The sequence below is a fragment of the Zingiber officinale genome, chromosome 9B, assembly GCF_018446385.1.
Source record: "Zingiber officinale cultivar Zhangliang chromosome 9B, Zo_v1.1, whole genome shotgun sequence".
NCBI lineage: Eukaryota > Viridiplantae > Streptophyta > Magnoliopsida > Zingiberales > Zingiberaceae > Zingiber > Zingiber officinale.
The window spans coordinates 16,851,606-16,873,407 of NC_056003.1; the positions used below are offsets into that span (position 1 = coordinate 16,851,606).

The 21,802-nt window shown below is 41.0% G+C and overlaps 2 protein-coding genes across 2 annotated transcripts in view; one reads left to right on the forward strand and one right to left on the reverse strand.

Annotated features, from left to right (window-relative positions):
* Nucleotides 1-18,092, reverse strand: part of LOC122024164 (exocyst complex component SEC3A-like) — a 36,678-nt gene extending 18,586 nt beyond the window's left edge. The window contains exons 1-5 of the mRNA XM_042582722.1: nt 17,744-18,092; nt 16,087-16,163; nt 5,694-5,774; nt 5,503-5,570; nt 5,256-5,358 (exon numbers count right to left, since the gene is read on the reverse strand). Of these exons, the coding sequence (XP_042438656.1) occupies nt 5,256-5,358; nt 5,503-5,570; nt 5,694-5,774; nt 16,087-16,163; nt 17,744-17,912 (498 nt within the window). The 5' untranslated portion in view covers nt 17,913-18,092. The remainder of the gene's footprint in view (nt 1-5,255; nt 5,359-5,502; nt 5,571-5,693; nt 5,775-16,086; nt 16,164-17,743) is intronic.
* Nucleotides 18,093-20,162: 2,070 nt separating this feature from the next.
* Nucleotides 20,163-21,441, forward strand: LOC122024165. The gene has a single exon (XM_042582723.1). The coding sequence runs from the start codon at nt 20,512-20,514 to the stop codon at nt 21,271-21,273; it is 762 nt and encodes a 253-aa protein (XP_042438657.1). The 5' UTR covers nt 20,163-20,511; the 3' UTR covers nt 21,274-21,441.
* The last annotated feature ends 361 nt before the right edge of the window (nt 21,442-21,802 follow it).

A 21,802-nucleotide genomic window follows, 5' to 3' on the forward strand; every position in this document is an offset into this window, starting at 1 on the left:
GCTCGCTTCTTTGCCAAGTCTGCCTCCTGCAAACCTGGGCTTGGATAGTGTCCCGCACACTGCCAGAATCCTTTGCCGCATCTAAGCATGCCTTGCGCGCGTGCCAACTCAGATATTGCCAAGTCTTTCTCCTATAGAATTGGGCTTGGACAGCCCCGCATTGCCACTTCGCTCGGTATACCTAGCGCGCATGCCACACCTTAAACATTTGCCAAGTCTGCCTCCTGGCTTTGGACAGCACCACGCGTGTTGTCCGAATCCTCGCCGCTGCTTAGCATGCCTTGCGTGTATGCCCAGCTCGGATGTATGTCAAGTCTGCCTCTTGCACACTTGGGCATGGACAGTGCCCCGCGCACTGCCGGTCTGTTGCTTAGCATGGCTTGCGCCCATGCCACGCCCGTTGGAATACCAAATCTGCCTCTTGCCAGACTTAGGCTTAGACATCCCCGCGCCGCCCAAATGCTCCGCTACTTGGAATGGCTTGCGCCCAGCCACATCCGTTGAAATGCCAACCGCCTCTTGCAAACTTGAGCTTGGACATTGACTCGCGCACTGCCTGTCTGCTGCTTGGCATGGCTAGTGCACGTCATACCCACTGGAATGCTAAGTCTCCTTCCTGCAAGACCTGGCTTGGGTAGCCCCGCGCTACCCAAAGTCAGGGGGTTAACAAACCACCCCCACCAGAAGAATTAGACGCCCTCGTCGAACGCTTCCAAAGGCAGGCCTCCCACTCTAGTATTGTTCCCACGAACTTGCTGGAATCATTCGGTGAGAACCTAGAGGACAAATCAGCAATTTTATGCAAATCAGAACACGTTCCTCAATCAGAGACCCCACGAATTTGCTCCTTTGAAGCCTCCCCCTTGGCAATCTTTTCCATTAGATTGTAATCAGTAACTTTCTCCTTGAAAGAATTGATTAAGACTTTGAGCAATGTCATCCGTTCTCTGATTTCGTTGTTGCTTCTAGCCATCTTTTGTTGAATTTTCGCCCAAACTTTGGCTCCTTTTGGCCAAACTCATGCCAAACAGTAAAGGAGTGGACAGATGGACTTGTTCGTGGTGCGGGGGCGGATGGACTTGTCTGTATTGCCAAAGGAGCGGACAGATGGACTTGTTTGTGGCAACGAAGGTGCAGACAGATAGACTTGTCCGTAGCGCCAAGGGAGCGAACAGATGGACTTGTTTGTGGTGCCTAAGAAATGGAGTCGTGGGTCAAGCACTTGGCGTGCATACAGACTTTGGTGCGGGGCCAAAGAAACGGAGCCATGGACTAATGTTTTATTCGTTGAAACTGACAAAGAGATGTGGGATGCAGTACAGGACATGTATTCGAATGAAAAGCATGTTTCTCGTGTTTTCAAATTATATGAAAATTTTTTCACTCTTCGCCAAGACAGCCAGTCTGTTAATAACTATTTTGCTACCCTTAAGGAAGCTGTCAGTGAAATTCTATTATGCCATCCTCTCTCCTGTGACGCTCAGACTCGAAAGAATCGATGGGAAGAATTCTTGGTCGCAAAGTTCCTATCGGTTTAGATTCTACTCTACGGCCGATTAGGGATAATCTACTGGAAAGTGATAAGATTCCCACGCTATCGAATGCTCTATCTCGGGTTCTTTGTGTGACCACAGGCCATTTTAACGTTGGTTCTTCCCCATCTTTCGACAATTCGGCTATGACTACTCGTGGTTGGGGGTCCTCGCGGGGTCGTAATGGATGTCGCAATCATGGTCGCGAATCAAATGCCACCAAGGGGGTCGTTCCAACCATGTCTCCGAGAAGTGTTGGGCGAACTTTGGTAAGCATGATTGGGCTAATAGTGCTTCTACCGAACCATCACCAAACGATGATATGGTCTATGTTTCTCGTACTTTTTATGAGAAATTGCTTCGTTCGGCAGGTGCATTTGCTATATCTCATGATAAGTCTTGGATTTGGATCCGGTGCTTCTACCCATATTACTTGTAACAAGTCTGTCCTCTCTTCCTCTTTTGTTTCCTCAACTTTACCTTCTATTCATCTAGCCAATGGTACCTATTCTCCAATTACGAAAATAAATGTTGTCAGGCCCACTACAAATATCACTCTTGATAATATTCTTTTCGAGCCGACCCATAAAAACTCACAACTGTTCTATATCGTTTTATCCATTCAATTGTATTTTTCAGACCTGCAAACAAAGAGGATGATTGGTAGAGGGCATGAGCGGGATGACCTATACTATCTGAATTCTGTTACACCTGCATGTTCCATGCACTCTCAGCAATTGTTTCTCCTTATCAATAGCATTGTCATCTAGGTCACTCTTCTCCTTCCTCTCTTAAAAATTTAGTCCAGGTTCAATCTACTGATTTCCAATCATGTGAGTTTGGCAAACATCAAAGCACGTCTTTTCCTTACAGAGTTGATAAACGTGGTTCTTTTGCTTTTGAACTTGTTCATTATGATGTCTAGGGACCTAGTAGATTTGAGTCTAAAGGGGACTTCCAATATTTTATAATTTTTGTTGATGATTATTCCCGCATGACATAGTTATATCTATTCAAAAATATAAGTGAGGTTCATAATGTACTAAAATCATTTTATAATGAAATAAACACCCAATATTCCGTTGACTTACGCACTCTCTGTACTGATAATGCACTCGATTTTACTCATAAAACTATTTCTACATTCTGTGATTCTCATGGCATAATTCATGAAACGTCTTACTCATGTACGCCCCAACAAAATGGTATTGCTGAACACAAACACCATAATATTTTAGATATAGCTCGTACACTTCTTAGCTTACTTTCTCATAAATAGGATGTCATCTATTGTGTTACATGGAGATATCCCATTCTCGTGTCTTCATCTAACAAACCTAATTTCTCTGTGCCTCCTCGCATATTTGGTTGTGTTTGTTTTGTTCATGATTTTACTCCTGGCTTGGATAAATTGTCTCCTCGCTCTATTAAATGTATTTGCTTGGATACTCTCGTATACAAAAAGGATATCGTTGTTTTAATTCACTCACAAAATGCAGTTACACCTATGCTGATGTTACTTTTTTTTGAGTCACAACCATACTTTTCCCCCATCTTGCTCAGTCACCGGATACATCAGCTTCTCCATTACCAATCCCATCATCTACATCTCCCACTACAGATGCTCTATCTTCCAAACCATTGCAAGTGTATACGAGGCGTTCTCGATCAGAATCTATCTCATGTCCCACACCTCCTCTTCATGCAGCTCATGGTGATCCTCGCCCCTCCAATAATGATCTTCCCATTACTCTTCATAAAGGTCTTTGTTCTTGCACTACCCTTCCTTTGTTTAACCATATCTCGTTTGATTACCTGGTCTGCTTTCTGCGCTTTTGTTGTTTCTCTCTCATCTACAGAAGTTTTGACTTCCTACTTTGAGGCTTATCAACACTCTGCTTGGCTGACTGCAATGGATGAAGAAATGTCCACTCTTATCTCTCCTGGTACTTGGGAGCTAGTAATTGTACTATCGTCCGCTGTTATTGTCCTTGTCATTGGGTGTTTACTCTAAAGCATAGAGTTGACGGTAGTATTGATCGATATAAAGCTAGCCAAAGGATTTACACAAATTTATGGCGTTCACTATTTTTAGACATTTTCTCCTACTGCACGTCTAAATTCTATTAAAGTTTTGTTCCCCCTGGCTGTCAATCAATTTTGGCCAATGTATCAACTAGATATGAAAAATGCATTCCTTTATGGCGATTTGCACGAGACCATTTTTATGGAGCAACCTGGTATGTTGCTAGGGGGAGAATGCTTCTATGATTTGTAGACTTGAAAAGACTATTTATGGTCTTAAACAAAGCCCAGAGCTTAGTTTGATAAATTCAGTAATGTAATCAGAGTTGTTGGCTTCAGACAATGTAAATCTGATCATTCTATATTTATACGACATAGCACGAATGAGATTATCATTCTTATCATTTATGTTGATGACATCCTAATATCTGGTAGTGATATACATGGGAACGAAACTAAGAAGTATTTGCAGCAACACTTTATCACTAAGGATATAGGACGTCCTAAGTATTTCTTGAGAATTGAAATTGCTAAGTCTGGAGTTTCATTATGCCAACAGAAATTTGCTATAGATTTACTCAAAGAAACTGGATTGCTTGGAATGAAGCCAGGATATCAATCCAAGTATTTGGGATGATAATGGGAAATTCTTTGAGGCCAAGGCAAAATATAAACAGCTTGTTAAGAAACTCATTACTTAACACTAACGAGACCTGACATTTCTTATGGGAATGGTGAGTCGTTTTATAGATAAGCCTAAACAAGTTCATTGATGCTGCAATCAGGATTCTTAAGAACATCAAGAATTTTTTTTTTTTTTGGAAAAAGTTGTTATTTAAGAGAAATGGGCACCTAAAAAATTGAAGCCTATTCTGATACCGACTATGCTGCTGGATCAAAGACCAACAAACGGTCTACTTCTGAATATTACACTTATGTAGGGGGGAAATCTAGTAATATGACGAAGTAAGAAACAAACTACTGATGCTAGGTCAATTGCTGAAGTTGAGTACAGAGCCCTGACTCACATATAACTGAGTTGTTATGGCAAAAGAATTTACTTGAAGAATTAGGATTCACCTATAATGAACCATTGCCTATGTATTGTGATAATCAAGTAGCTATTCACATCGCCAGTAACCTAGTTTTGCATGAAAGGACTTAAACATATTGAGGTAGATTGTCACTTTGTTTGCAAGTGTGTAATGAGCCAGAAATTGCTACTCCATTCACATCGTTGTCCAACCAAGTTGTTGACGTCTTCACTAAAGCATTAGGAGCAAAACGATTCTCCGAACTTTGTGACAAGCTGGATATGATTGACATATATGCTCCAATTTGAGGGGGAATGTTGAATACGGTGGCTTAATTATAAGGATTGTGATTGATTGTAATTAGCAATTGATAGGCATAATTATAGGGAGTTTTATCTATATAAGTACGGTTGTATTTGATAGAAAAGATAATCGAGATATATTTTTTCCTCTTCTACACACCTAAGCCACATTATTGTGAGATTCCTTTCATAAATATACTAAGTCGTGAATCAGTGGGATAGGGTTAACTTGTTGAATCTATAATTCAACAAAATTTTCTTGATAGCAAACAAGTATGAAAAAATCAGATAAGCTATCTAGTTATAGGATAATCTGTCAAAGCTTGAACAAAAAGACAGAAGTAATTTGATTCAGTTTGTACCTTAGCCCAGAGAGCAAGCTCCACTATATCTATCCCGATAAGCTTAGGAAGACGCTGTGATATCTCCTTGCACATGTTCAAAATGCAAAGAAGAAGTTGATTCCTATGAATGAATCAAAAATCAATCGAATTTCAGATGTCATGTGACCATTTGAGCCATTTCTTCTTTCAGATGAATAACATACATGCAAGTTTGAAAGAGATTATATAGAGAAGTTATGTAGTGTTTAGCATCTTCAATAATTACCTCTCATCAATGTTACGCATAGTCCATTGTGGAGGAGCAACACTCTGGCTCCTAAGATTATCAAAGCCCTGCAAGGTTAACTCACTTGTCTAAGTAGAATACTTCAAAAAAATTCCTGTGACCTTGTAATAAATTCCTTCATAGATGCAGAGTATAAGAAACAAGCAAACAGGTGGAAGCAAGCGAATTACCAGAATAAATGTACATCCAGTAGAATCATTTGAGATAACCTCCACCTTTGCAAGATGCTTCAGCTTGTAAAGTTTAGCTGGCTACAAGCAAAAAATAAATTATGTAAATTAGTGCTTTACTTTAACATTGTAGTTGCTGCTCTTACTGGTAGCAGTTAAGGAATTAGTATTTATTAGCAGTTCGTGAGTGGTGCAGTCAGTAAGTAGCTCAGGATAGTTGACATTTCTGTCTTCATTGGCAGTAGTGGCATTGTAGTTGGTGTTCTTACTCATTCCTTTGCTTTCCTATTGTATCCGGTTTAATCAAACAACATAAAAGGCTAACGTGAAAGACCTTTTGGATTTGATAATAGCAAGTCCATACCAGGTTTAGGAGCTCATGAAATGCAGCAAAGTCAGGATAAACAAGACATTATATCACAAGTCGTTCCCATCATAAAAAAAGCAACACTATTAAAACCCATGCAAGATACAAAAGACAAGCTATTCTCTTTTGGTCATACTGTTGATCAAGAGGGTTGAAATTCAATAAGCTTGCATCATATTTTATTGACAAATGACTCTTATAACCTTCAATAGGAAGTTGGCCAACTTATGGGACCTTCAAAGTTTTGCCTATATTAAAGTCAGATTCCCCTCCACTTTGGTCTCCTCCCCAACGGAGAAGATAGAGTAAGTGAAAAAAGGACTCTTTCCCCCAAAACCCCCTTGGGGAATTATTGTATTTCTTTCAAAAAACATTCACATTTTCCTCAGGTTAAATTTCAACTACCTTTCACGTCCTTTGGTTAAAGATAAGCTACCTTTCTGTTTTTGCAGAAGGAATACCCTATCATTCCTTTCCTTCATTGCACTATGAAATTCAGTCAATTCCCTTCTCCATCCTTGGGCCCAGAAAGAGTAAATATATTTTAGTTCCCTCACACTCCAGAAACAAATACTACATGTGATCTTGTCTGAAAGCGTAACGAGATGAAGAGCTGGGGACGGCAGGCGATGACTCCGGAGAAAAGATAGGCGACGACTCCGAGGAAGGTGAATAACAATGGATCTGAGAAAACTAAAGCAAATCCCGAAGAAATTCAGTCAAGAATATCTCCCCGCGACAAGAATAGCAGGTTGAAGCTAGATTTGTGAAGACCAAAGCAGATCTACGAGGACTCCGATACAGAATGCCCCCGACGTCCTCACTCATGCGCACTATGAAACCAATCAACAAACCGTTAGTGACCTAAGACCGGGGCAGGAATCCCTGGTCAGGCCCTCCGACGCTCAAGTAAGGCTCCTCTATTCCCAGCGGGAAGAAGAAGAAGAAAATACCGTCAAACTTATGTGGAACTAGGGTTTTAGTGGTGGCGTTGCACGTACTTTGCCAACGGAAAGGATTCCCCTTTTTATACCACCTCATATAACCTCCGCGATAATGAGGTGGGCCCCAGTTTGTTAGAGTTTGTTATGAGATGACATAAGCACCTGCAATAACAGTTTAAGGAATCTTTTTTTACCCCAGATGTGCCTTCTTTGTCTTCTATCACCCCCACGGAAGCTTCTGGAAACTGTTTCCCGCTAAATTAAACAAATTGTCATACGATCATATATTATTCTCATATTGTTCATATATCACACATATTTAGTCATACTAATCCTTACTAGCTATGTTTACGAGATTTAGTAAGTGCGAATGTCTTCATGCCCGGTCAGATTTTGTCAGGTCGATCTTATACTAATAGCCTTATAAAAGTGTGTGTTTATATGCCCTTCCGAGATTGTATTACCGAGGGAGTTATGTTTATGCTCGGATCGGATATTTCCCAGCCAAGCGCCTTCTATCCACTTTAGTTTGTATATCTGCTCGCTCGCCCGAGATTATATTACCGAGCGAGTTATGTTTATGCTCGACCGGATACTTCCCAGCCGAGTGTCTTCTATCCGCCTTAGTTTGTATATCTGCTCGCTCGCCCGAGATTATATTACCGAGCGAGTTATGTTTATGCTCGACCGGATACTTCCCAGCCGAGTGCCTTCTATCCACCTTAGTTTGTATATCTGCTCGCTCGCCCGAGATTATATTACCGAGCGAGTTATGTTTATGCTCGATCGGATACTTCCCAGCCGAGTGCCTTCTATCCACCTTAGTTTGTATATCTGCTCTCGCCCGAAATTATATTACCGAGCGAGTTATGTTTATGCTCGATCGGATACTTTCCAGCCAAGTGGGAGAAATTCACGGAGATCAGTTATTGGCGCGAAAATGTTACGTGGAGAACATCAGAATAGAAGCCAACACTGCTCACAAAACTCAAAGAATGGAGGTCAATGCTATTCAGGAGAAGTCGCTCGTTCTAATGTATGAAGAAAAAGAAGAAATACAAATACAGGTCGGGCGACCGGAAGCCATGACTTATGTAGTTGCTGATATGGATCCCCCGCTCAGATCCGTGTTGATGCAATGTTTGATACGAAATAATGATGTATTTGCATGGACAACCACGGAAGTCACAAGTGTTTCCCCCTGGTGATGGAGCACTCATTACACATATACCCAGATACTCGACCTGTCAAACAAAAGAAGAGAGATTTTGGAGTTGAGCAAAACCCAAATTATCAAGGAGGAGGTGGACAAATTAATAGAAGCAGGTTATATTCGAGAGGTGCAATTCCCTAATTGGTTGGCAAATGTTGTCTTGGTCTCCAAACCAGGAAACAAACGGCGAATGTGTATCGATTTTAGGGATCTCAACAAAGCTTGCCCGAAAGATTATTATCCCCTGTCTCGCATTGATCAAGTGGTGGATTCTACAGCCGGTTGTGAATATATTTGCATGTTGGATGCCTATCAAGACTATCATCAGGTTCCTTTAGCCAAGGATGATCAAGAGAAGGTTAGTTTTATAAGAGGGTACTTATTGTTATAATGTCATGCCTTTTGGATTAAAGAATGCAAGGACAACCTACCAGAGGCTTATGAATAAAATCTTCCGAAAATAGATTAGAAGAAACATAGAGGTATATGTAGATGACATATTAATTAAATCCCTTCAGGCAGAAGACTTATGCAAGGATGTAGAAGAAACATGCAAGACTTTACGGCAGTATGGACTCAAGCTTAACCCTTGCAAGTGTTTATTTGGGGCTAAAAGTGGTAAGTTTCTTGATTATATGGTTACAGAACGAGGAATAGAAGCGAACCCTAGCAAAGTTCGAGCAATTCAAGACATGGAGCCCCCACGCAACATGAAAGAAGCCTAAAGGTTGACTGGCCGAATTACTGCTTTATTTCGCTTCATTTCTCGATCAGTCGATCGAAGTTTCCATTTCTTCAAGATATCGGGAAGGCTAGTAAATTTCAATGGGATGAGGAATGTGACAAGGCATTTCAAGAGTTAAAAGATTATTTGTCAACCCTCCCGGTCTTAGCTAAACCTGTAGTAGGAGAGACTATGGATTTATCTTTCAGCAAATGAGCATGTTATAGGCTCGGTGTTGGTAAGGCAGGAGGGTAAAAAGCAACAGCCAGTGTACTTTTCAAGTCATTTATTGAAGGGAGCTGAGTGTAGATATACTACACTCGAAAAATTAACTTACGCATTAGTGTTAACAGCAAGAAGGTTGCGTCCTTACTTTTTGTCACATGCGATTATAGTACTAACTGATAGCACTCTCGACCGAGTACTTCTCAATCCAGAAACATCTAGACGATTAATCAAATGGACAACCGAAATGAATATGATATACAATACCAACCCCGCCCGGCCATCAAAGCACAAGCTCTAGCAGACTTTATAATAGAAGTACAAGGTCCAGAAGAGGAAGGAACTTGGAAAATCTATGTAGATGGGTCTTCAACTAGACAGGGCAGCGGAATTGGAATCCTCCTTATATCTCCAAGAGAGGACCGGGTTCAGCTTTCAGTCCGATTGAATTAGAGGGTCACTAATAATGAAGCAGAATATGAAACACTGATAGCTGGTTTGCAAGTTGCTTGCCATGTGGGGGCCGCTCGAGTATGGATTTATTCTGATTCTCAGTTGGCAGCGCAACAGTTAACAGGTAGCTTTGAAATTAGCAATGACCGACTCAAGCTATATGCAGAAGCATTCGATAAATTAAAAGTTGGATTTCAAGAAGTGAATATATAAAAGATACCTCGATCGGAAAACCAAGTGGTTGATGAGTTAGCTAAACTAGCTTCAACAATAATACCTTGAAACCTGGATCGCCCTGTGGAACAAACAGTGTTGGTATCCTGTATTGAGAGACAAGCTGATATAGAAATACAGGGTGACTGGAGGACACTCATTATATTATTCTTGCAACAAGGCATTCTACCAGCCGGAGAAGAGCAAGCGAGAGTTTTCAAGAAAAGCGCTGCTCGGTATACGCTGGTGGGTGATCACCTTTATAAGAGGGTCTTCTTTAGTCCTTTTCTCAAATGTATTGGACCAAAAGACATAATATATTCTACAAGAAGTTCATCAAGGTTCATGTGGGAGCCATATCGGAGGAAGATCCTTAGCTCGTAAAATAGTATTGGCCGGATATTTCTGGCCTACTCTACAAGAAGACGCAGCACAACTCGTAAGAACATGCATATCTTGTCAGAAATATCAGAATCTGTCACATCATCCTACTCAGTTATTGAACACTTCTATAGTTTCTTGCCCTTTTGATCAAAGAGGCATGGATATAGTAGGTCCATTTCCCTTGGCGACTGCACAGAGAATGTTCCTATTGGTAGATGTAGATTATTTCTTAAAATGGGTGGAAGCTGAGCCATTGGCAAGGATAACTAAAAACGCAGTCATTAAATTCTTATGGCAGCACATCATTTGCAGATTCGGTATTCTACATAAATTGGTTTCCGACCATGGAAGACAATTTTAAGGACAAAGAATCAAAGAATGGTGTGTAGGGTATGGTATTACGCAAGCATTCACTTCTGTGGCATATCCACAAAGCAATGGGCAAGCAGAAGTAACTAATAGGGAGATTATCAGAGGGCTTAAAACTAAATTGGATCATGTTGGTGGTAGCTGGGTGAACGAGTTACCTAGTGTGTTATGGACATATCGTACTACTCCTAGAGGGGCTACGGGAATAACACCATTTCAATTAGTATACGGAGGTGAAGCAGTAGTTCGCATTGAAGTTGGAGTGGAATATGATCGAAGACAACTATATGATGAGGATAATGCAGATCGACGTCTTATGGAGCTCGATTTAATAGAAGAAGTTCGGAACAAAGCAGCAACTCGCCTTATATCATATCGACAACGGATGTGGCAAAATTATAACAAAAGGGTTATTCCCCGATTCTTCCAGATAGGGGACCGATCTAGTATGGAAGCGCATCAAACCCGTAGGAGATGTTAGCAAATTAGCACCACAATGGGGAGGACCATACAAAAAAAAATGTGGAACCACCACATCAGCGGCCCCCCTAGAGCCGGTCCCACGGATATGGAGGGAGGTAAATGCAGGTACACAGCTGAAAGCGCATAGCCGGGACGCTAACCCCAGGCAATGACACCCCGAGGATCGAACCCTGGACCTTGTATGGGGTGGACCATATAAGGTCATACAGAAGATTGCTTCGGGCTCTTATTATCTACAGGATGCAGAAGGAAAGAATCTCGAACGACCTTGGAGTTCAAATCATTTACAACCATACAGAGCTTAACAAGTACGCCTGTAATTTACCCATGTATTTCATTTGATTTTTGAATATAGTGGGACAATGCAGACATCTATCCTTCAAACACATATGTCTTCTTGGATGGATAAACCAATTCCCCTACCCTCTTCCGAGCGTGTTTCCTCCGCTCAGCACTAGTCGATCGGGGACTTTAAGGAGTGATCGGCCTGGCTTCCTTAAGGGGAACCGAAGATTTTAAACCCTTAATAGTCAAACAGCGACTATAAACTTCCGAGCGTGTTTCTTCCGCTCAGTACTAGTCGATCGGGGACTTTAAGGAGTGACCGGCCTGGCTTCCTTAAGGGGAACCGGAGACTTTAAACCCTTAACAGTCGAGCAGCGACTATAAACTGCCGAGCGTGTTTCCTCCGCTCAGCACTAGTCGATCGGAAACTTTAAGGAGTGACTCCTTAAGGGGAACCAGAGACTTTAAACCCTTAACAGTCGAACAGCAACTCTAAACTACCGAGCGTGTTTCTTCCGCTCAGCACTAGTCGATCGGGGACTTTAAGGAGTGACCGGCCTGACTTCCTTAAGGGGAACCAGAGACTTTAAACCCTTAACAGTCGAGCAGCGACTCTAAACTTCCGAGCGTGTTTCCTCCGCTCAGCACTAGTTGATTGGGGACTTTAAGGAGTGACCGGCCTGGCTTCCTTAAAGGGAACCGGAGACGTTAAACCTCGAATTGATAAGCGGCAATTTCAAGCTTCTTGATATGCTCCTAGCACAGCTCAAGTTCGCTCGGAAGTTCAATTCCGACCGAAATACAGCAGCGCTTGAATATTCACGGGTCAGCTCAAGCTCGCTCGGAAGTTCAATCCCTACCGAAATATAACAGCACTTGGATACTCACTTGACAGCTCAAGCTCGCTCGGAAGTTCAATCCCGACCGAAATACAGCAACACTTGGATACTCACTTGACAGCTCAAGCTCGCTCGGAAGCCCAAATCTGACCGAAATATGATAAGCGTTTTGGTTTTCACCCATCCGTTCAAAGTCGCTAAGGAGTAAGTTCCCAACTGAAGTGTAATAAGCACTTGGGATTCATTCATCAATTCAGACTCGCTCGGGAGCAATATCCCAGCTAAGATATATTGTCACCTTGGCCTTCACACATCATCTCAAATCTGTCCGGCAATTCAATCCTGATCGAGATACAAGAGCGTGCTACAGCTTACAGATCTTCTCAGTCCACTTAGAATATGAAGCTAAGCCGAGACATAATAACGGATAAAGTTCTTTATATCAAGGTAACCCGCCTACAAAATTCTCAAAGCGATATAATCGGCAAAAAACAAGTACCGATTTTTACAAGTATATTCTCAGTTTTAGCAAACAAGAAGTGCATATATTTGATTATTCAAGATCAGGCTATCCCATGACTGCTCCACATAGCTGCTTATTCACTATATCTGTTATAAGTGTAACAGAAATAGCTCTGAAGATATACAAATATCGGAAAACGATGAACAAGTAAGTATCAGATATTCGTTTATAATTCAAGAATAAAATACATACATGCAACTACCTACTTTACATGTTTATTCATAATATCATGATTATCACATGCTCTTTTTTAAATACTCATTTGCGAGTTCACTTAAAATAATTTGGAAAACATGCAAATATTAGTCAACAAAATAGTAGTATCTCTTATAGATACAAGTTTAGGAAAATAAGCACAATTGGCCTAACCCTTGGTCAACCCATCCACCAAATGTTCACTTAAAACTACTAAGGAATTTCTTGGGTAATTCTTTGTCAAGCCGCCGACCATCTATAAATCGAGGAGAAGGCTCTTGAGGTAAATACCCTCCTTCTCGTAGTTGTTTAAGGACCCATCAGCAGAATGAGTTAAGGTCCCTATAATGCGTTCAGCAAATTCATTCCCAAATTCAGGGGAGTCTAAATATTGTCAACGTTGGCTCTCCCAACGCTCTTCTTCACCCGCCCTATAAGATTGTAGCTCTGACTCCAATTGGTCCACTTTGCCTTTGAGATCGTCTCAAGCTGTTTTAGCCTGCTCTAAATCCTTGGTAAGGAAATCTACTTGAGAGTCTTGAACTTTTAACCGCTCTTGTAATTGTAATAAACCAAAGTCTCAGGAGGCTAATTCTTGAGCTACATCCCGGGATTTGGAATGAGAAGTTTAAAAATTTTCCAAAAGAGAAGATCTAAGAGTGGCATCTCCAATAGCCTTATCCTTCAGGGCTGCTTCAATGTTCAATTTAGAATTCAAATCCCTTATCTGCAATTCCAGTGTACTCTTCTCTCCTTCTCGAACCTGTAGCAATTGTCGATGATTCTGAAGATCTTTCTCCAAAAGGGTCATATGTTGAGCTTGAGAACCTAGCTTCTCTCGTAATTGAATGATCTCGTCGCTGGGAAGAGGGGGAGCTGCCCTCAAAGCTGTTATCTGATTCTTCAAGATATTGTTTTCCCTCTCTAATTCGGCGGCCAGGTGACCCATATGTAGACTTGAGACAAAAAACTGAATGTGATAATAACACATTTATAATCTAAAACCACAAGCTAAGAAAATTAAGAAAACTAGGCAGACACATTCCAAATACTTATAGCGACAGCTTGACGATTGTGATCATCAGCTCGATCAATAATGTTTTTCCTTTCATAAAAGTCTGGCATTGTAACCAAGACTCAGCTAAGGGACCTTTCAATTGAAGAAGCCCGTAAGAAATAGGAGAGGGATATGGTTGTCCCAATAAAGAAGGTAAGCTTATTTAAAAAGAACTTGAGGAGGGACAGAGGTGGAAGGCCTCGCAGAAGGGGTAGACAAAGATTCAAGGAGGGGCGGGGATGCCCTAACACTAGACGTGGTAGGAATATTATGTACAGGAGTAGGGATTGGTGGTGGTAAAGCAGAAGGTAGAGAGCCAGAATTTGGTTCAATAGAAATACCTTGCGAGGTAGAGCCAAAAGATCTCCTACAAGGAGTTCTCCTGGCCCTCGCTCTAGGTGGAGAAGAAGAAGAAATTGTTGGAGGTTGGGGGGATACAGGCACATTCGAAATCGTCCCAGGAGCAGGGATAACTGGGAGAACAGTAGAAATAAGTAAGCCGGGTCGTATCATATTAAGAGATAAATTATAACGAATACGAGTATAAGGCATAGACTCCTTACCTTTCTTATAAGAAATCTCAGAAGGGACAATGGGGATTTGTTCAAGCGTGGGGATGGTAAGCCCAAGAGGAGTGTGTTTGTCAATATTTGGTCTTTTTCGTCGGACGATGAAGGGACAGTCTTCCTCAGAAGATTCAGATTTCTCTGCAGACACTTCATTAGGAGGAAGTAGTCCAAGGGTGGAAGAAACGCGATTAAGGTGATGATTTTTTAATAAATCCTCTCCAAACTTAGCTAAAAACGATCTAGACAATTCTGCACTTTTGTACATGAGAGCTGGGAGAACGGGGTCAGCTAAAAGAAACAAAAAATCATAAATTTAAGGGAGGACCAATTTGAAGGTAACAAATAAGCAGAACATTTAACTTACCAAAAGAAACATCCAATTCTGTATCAATAGAACTTATTCCAAAGGCAAATAGTAGACCTTTAGCTATTAACGCCGACAAACTAAACTTGGCACCCTTTAGTTTTAACATTGAAATATGGAAGGTCGGATCAACAGATATATTTTTTGGATTAGAGAGGGTAAGAAGATTCCGCTGCCAAGTTATAGGATAAGGAGGAGGAGAAGGAAGGCGTAAAAAGAAGAATTTATGCCTCCACTCTTCCTGTGTTGGGATTCTATTAAACAAAATGACCTTAGGACGACTCTGGAATTTGAATAGGCTATCTTTCACTTGACGAGGAATGAAGAAATGGTGGAACAAGCGAGGAGATAACGGAAAGTTAAGCAATCGAGAAACAGCAATGAAACCAGCTAAAATAAAGAAAGATTGAGGGATAAATTGATTTAGTGGTATGTTGAAATACACGCTAACCTCAACAATAAAGGGATGGAGAGGGAACCGGAAGCCAGACAAAGCTTATTCCCAGAAAATAGCAACGCTCCTTGAGGGTGGAAGATGGGGATGATCCTCAGGGGTAGGAAGAGTCAGGTATGAAGGGAAGCCATAGTTTACTTGAAGTTCATACGCTTCTGATTCGTTAAAATCAGAAGAGCAACAGGTAAACCATTCGGTAGAAGAGGAAGAAGCCATTGTGAGGGGAGGGGTTGACAGAAGGCGAGAATCGTGAATCAGACAGGAAGAAGAAAAATCTTTAAGAGGAAGAAGACGATAAAGTAAAACCCTTGTTTGCCCCCTTTTTCCCCTTTTTCTATAACCCGTATCAACATGTATCAAACTTCTTATCGAAAGAGGCGATACACAAGAATTCAAAATTTTCAAGTCTACAAAATGAAAACTAGTTACTTGTTGATACTTTCTTCTCTTCCTTTTTCTCATTTGTCCACCTACATAAAGATCTTGCCATCTATCTCATCACCATAGTAACTTTTTTTAGCCTACAAATGATATCAAGTTCCTCTTGATCTTTTCAGTTGCCTAATCTAAAAAATCTGAATTCCATGAGTTGGGACTCTAAACAAATACTAAAAGGCATTTGCCAAATCTTTCTGCACTCCATGATTGTCCAGCTTCTGCCAAGGTAAATTAGGAGGAAACCACAACTTGGATGAACAAACAAAAATGGACAATGACAACTCTAAAAATCACCTCAAGAACTCCTCCGGAAGAATATTTCAGGACTCGAAGGAAAGCTTTTGTTTTTTCACCTTTGGGTGACTGTTTAGCTGCATAAAACAGGTACCAGTTATAACATCATCAGAAAGGTTGTAAAGATCAATAATAGCAAAATTTATGATTGTAATCACATATTTAGGTGATTGAGAAAAATAAAAAATCATTAAAATCAGATATTAATTGATAGATTGATTAAATAAATTGATACATCATCAAATGATGCAGTTTAACTAGCTTTCTTCCATTTTTTTACTAATTCTTTTGACCAGAAGTTTTGAAATTAAATTGCAGAGGTATTTCTATTTTATTTTCTAATGCTCCTCTTTGTTTGATTTTATTCTTGCTTGAGGCACCGCTCAACGCGATCATGTCAATCCTAAACATTCTTATTAGTTCATCAAGAGCAGACAACACAACCACTGGAGAGCACAAAGAGAGAGAAGACAAAGTGGTTCACCTAGAAGTAGGGGAGTGAAAAAACAATGGGTTTATCCTTAAAATTTGGACAGCAAAGATCACTTAGTTTATCCTTAGAGATATCTCAATCTCATAAGTTATTTTTATTCTTAAATTTATCCATAGAATTTGGACAGCTAAGATCACTTAGTTTATCCTTAGATATCTCAACTCATAAGTTACTTTTATTCTTAAACATGTATATCCTTTCAAGTTTCTCTTAGTGGTATGTCGTCATTTCCAGAAACTTCCTCTTCAGAGTAATTGAGCTTCAGAAAGCATTTGAACCCCAACAAGCCCGCTGTTTTTATACCAACAGGTGGGTGCAGGTGCACTGGATGGCCAAGCCAGATCTTAATCTGCCCGGTTGAACTGGGCCAAAATCTAATCAGTCAAACAATCGTCTACTAAACGAACTGTACCAGTTAGGCTTCCAGTGCCCAGATGAACAAGGAGGTCCATTCAATCTGGTTTTCAAAACACTGATCTACGCTTTATGAAACCACTTGGAAGCAAATAAACACAGAAAACTTTTTTTGATTTAATTGCTAACCAAACAATACAAATCATTCTATAAACAAAATAAATATGAATACACCAAACTTCAACGAGATTTACTATTTATTCTTTACCAACAATGACTTAGGTATAGGTAGCTCACTCTGCTCCAACCAAGAAGTTACCTTTCTTAGGATCTAGTTCGCTAGTTGGCACACATTAGCGCCATTCCAAGTACAATCAGTCCAATTATGCAAGTTCATAACCATGACCTGATTGTACGCAACCTTAGTCAATATACACAGGCCAGTAGTCAACGAGGCAGATTTAACCAATAACCTGAACATTCTCAAAACGTAGGGGAGAATAATAAAGTCTCTAGATCGAAGTCATTAACGCTTGAGATTACTTTTCAAACTGTTATACCGACTAATCAACGTGACAGGATGGTCTCTGATCACGGATCAATGCTGCTATTTGAGAATGTAGCCTGCTGGCGACCGATTCCAAATATTCCAAAAATACCAAGATCAGATCCCGATAAAAGCAACAGGAAACAAAAGGGGCATCGAACCACAGTGCCACCGGGCCAGGTTCCACGTCCGGCAACAAAGACTAAGACAAGCGGCTTGGCAAAGAAGGTAGGAAAAGTAGGGGAGGAAACGTTAGATCTTACTGGTAAGTACGAGAACTCGAGGGGACGCCATGCGGCCAAGCTTCTCCAAGATGCCCCGGCCCTTGGCGACGCGGATCGCGAGCACGATGTCCCCGGCGCTTCCCCCGGCACCGATGGCAGCCGCGCAGGCGCGCCGGAGCTCCGGGTCTTCGGCGTTCGTCCTCGCCATCGCCGGTCGCACTTCGCCTGCCGAATCGGCAGGGGAGATCGATCCGTGCGGATAGAGAGCGAGAGGGAGAGGGGGAGGGGAAGAAGAATGGTTTACTTGGTGGGGAAACAGAAGGACTAAGGAGTTAACTTGTGACGTGGGCGTAGGCCGCCCGATCCGTTGGCGTGTGATATCATAAAACACGGAAGGATGTCTTAACCGCGGCTGTATGGATTCGGATCATCTACTAACCCGCGTCCATCGTTCCCTTGCAAAAGATATATGTCATATGATAAAATAACAGACATAGATAGAAGAAATTAAATGCAACTATGCTAAAATTAGAATAATAAGAAAAATAGAATAATTTCATATAATGTAAATTATTCTTCACAAATTAAAACAACAGCGATTATATTTTTGAAAAAAATTTGGACAATTTATTAGCTACCAAAGTATTTCAGTAAATTAAAATCAGACTAATTTTGTGACTTAAAATATCAAAAATACTTATTTACCATTGAACATAGTTAAGTTTCAATAAATAAGAGAGACAAACTCAACCGTCGACCAAACTATATATTGACCATTTTCTGGCTGCACTTGAACTTTTAATAAATGAGGGTGTTAAGAATTCAATGAAGTAAGCAATAATGCATGCCCATTGGCAAACAGATTGTTCTTATAACTTGAATAAATAAACAAGGTAGAAGAATTAGCAGCTAAGAATTCAAGAATTGACACTTTACAGAACCATGCTCTTGCCACACTCAAGCATAAAAGAATATTCGTCTCTAAAAAGTGAATGAAAATATGTCAGAAACTGCTCATCTTCAAGCAGAGAGGAAAGGAATGGGTCTTCCAACTGTTGCTGACTGCCATTGGCTTGCTTCATTCTCTGTAGAAGTGAATGATTTCAAAGCTTGGAGACAAGCAGAATGTTGCTTTACTCGCTCACTTGAAGCATCTTCTTGGGTTCCACTTGAGCAATTTATGGTGCCTCTGATAGAAAGAATCCAATATAAAGGCCAAAGTTGGATCATTGGGGGTTAATTATTATTCTTATTCCTCAATTATTCTATTGTGCAATTATTTGATACAACTTACTCTCCTAACGACATCTCAAAACCATTCCGCATACTCCAGAACCTGTTCTCTTGGATTGCTGAGAACATGGAATAACATGATGTGTAGCGCACAGGACTGATGCCAAGATGCAGATAGATAGTCATTATGGTACACAGATCTGCCATTACACTTGACTGATGCTCTTCAGTCTTCACTGTGGTGCTTGTCAGCTGAGTTCCAGAAGAAGATTGAAGGAAACTTGTTTAAGGTTTAAGAAAGAATAATGACGATAACAAAAAAGATTAGGCCAGTAGTCAATTATCATCTCATCGTCATCTAATTACTCTCTCAGTGTTCAATTTGAGATGAAACTTTCATATTAAGAAACTTGGAGAGTCGAGCAGAATTCCTACTAACTTCAAGCAGAATAAAAGCTAAGGAAAAAGGAAAAGGCAGGGCAAATCAACCGACATCAATGGCATCAAATTACTGGTTCAGTAGATGAAGGAAAAAACAGCAAGAATATGCCAACAAATGTATGTTTCTAAGAATTACAAGCATAAAACCATAAAAAGAGTGAACATGATATCTCTTGCTACAAAAACAAATCATGACAACATATCAACAATCATCACTTTAATCCAAAGCAAATTACTGTTCTAACCAATTCTTTTCAAAAGAAGGATTCTCAGGCATTTAAGAGAAAAAAAATTCCTAATGCTTCAATAACAAAGATTAAAACGAACAGATAAACTTAGCTATGGTATTTAACAAACATAAGAAAAGAGCTAGGAATAATTCCTATCCAATCCTCTTTTAACCATTAGCCATTAGTGTTATGATGGAGAATATGTTCTCTCAATATGAATAATATTAATGGATCTTCTTTTGATCAAAACGATACAAAATGTGCACACTTACGATAAATATGCATCTATGTAGGTTCCAACGTTATCTATATTATAATGTATTATTCCATATGACAACTTCAAGCTTCAAAAAAACCTAGTATCTATGAATATTGCATCATTATCCCCTGCCCTATACAGTCTTTTCCACCATATGCAATTTTTAGCAGCTTCATTATCAACCATCAGATCTTTAACTATCTACAAGGAAAATACATACTTGTGTTTGAAAAAATAGGATTTTGCAGTATGAATGCTAGTTCTTGATGTTTGTATGTGTAGCAAACATGAGAAGATGGATCCTACATAACTGTTTGACGAGGAACCTACCAATTTGATGTCCCCTGGTACTGTCTCAAATTAAGCACACTCTCATCACCTAGAATATGTTCCTGCTATCCTCCAACAGACCCAACTGCACGCAAACTTGTTTACACTCTCCATGATCAAGAATATATTCGAAGAACTTCTTCTTCAAGCCATACCATCTTTTTCTGATTTATATAAGTCTCTAAACCTACCTCTTTAGAACTGTAACCTTGGCCTAAACCTCCAAACCTCTGAATTTCTGTGTACATATCTTCCAATCCATGGTCGTTTAGCTACAATTAGTGCATTAATCTGTTAAAAAAAAGGAGGCAGAGATGAAGTATGGGGAGATCACTCACTCCAGCCACCCACAGCACAAGCTGCGGTTTGAGTATGCAGAGGTGCCGTTCAAGTGCGACGGTTGCAAGGAAGTGGGCATCGGATCCCGCTTCAAGTGCGGCATCTGCGACTACGACCTCCACCGGCAGTGTGCGCTGCCGTCGGTGGCGCCGCTCCGCCACCAATTCTACCCGAAGTGCGCCTTCCAGTTTCTGGCGCAGCCACCAGGCGATGGCCCGCGCTACTGCAACGCCTGCGAGCGCGACGTAGCTGGATTCGTCCTCCACTGCTACTCCTGCGGCTTCGACCTCCACCCCTGCTGCGCCGCCTTGCCCCCTGTCATCGAGGCCGCTGCCTCGGGCGGAAGCGTCAGCAGCAGAGGGGTGCGGCTCTACCTCTACAAGAAGGTGAGCGCGGAATGCCACCGCTGCGGGCGGAAGGGGCGGAGCTGGAGCTACCGGAGTTCGTGCAAGAAGTACAACCTGCACGTGGCGTGCGTGATGGAGATGCTGGTAGAGAGCTGGCACGAGATCTACTACGGTGGGGGCGCGAAGCGAGGATTGATGGGCGTGGGCGGCGGAGGGTACGGCAGGATCCCAAGCATCAAGGGATGGGAGAAGAACCACCATCGAGGGAAGGGGAAGATGAAGCGGTGCTGCGAGGTGGCGGCGCTGGCGGTGCAGTTCATCATATCGGCGGTGCTGGGGGATCCAACGGCGATGATCGCCGGCATCGTGGGATCCTTCCTCTCCAAATGATGGCCTCGCCTTTGCTTAAAGAGCAGCGTTAATAAGTTTAACAGAGATATCTGTGCAACTTTTCTTAATTAATCTCTACCTAGCAAAATTAAGCTTGGCTAAAGCTTGATTTATTAGCTATGCACGATTAAGATTGTAAATGAATCAAATCTTGATTAGCAAATTTAATACTCCTTTAACATAAAAAAAACCAATTAAATCAGTAAATTTAAATAATTCATAATGAATTAAGCTGACAGCCTCTCACGTGGGGAGGTGCCTCCAATTATTGGAGGGGCCTCGCGTATCGCCAAGGCTAATAATCTCATGTGCATGTGTGTATATATATATATATATAATATAATTTTTTTTTCTTTTAACTTTACTACTCAACACAAGATTATGTACCAACACTATAAAAAATATATATATAAAATGGATAGGAAAAAAAACAATCAGCTCAACCAAATGTGATACAACATATTTAGAGGGCCAAAACAGAGATGATACTCAGGCCCAGGCCACTAACTCCAGAGCCCCATCACTAGAT

What these genes read in the sequence shown, in the direction of transcription:
- LOC122024165 (XM_042582723.1), top strand. Translation starts at nt 20,512, where the DNA reads ATGAAGTATGGGGAGATCACTCACTCCAGCCACCCACAGCACAAGCTG.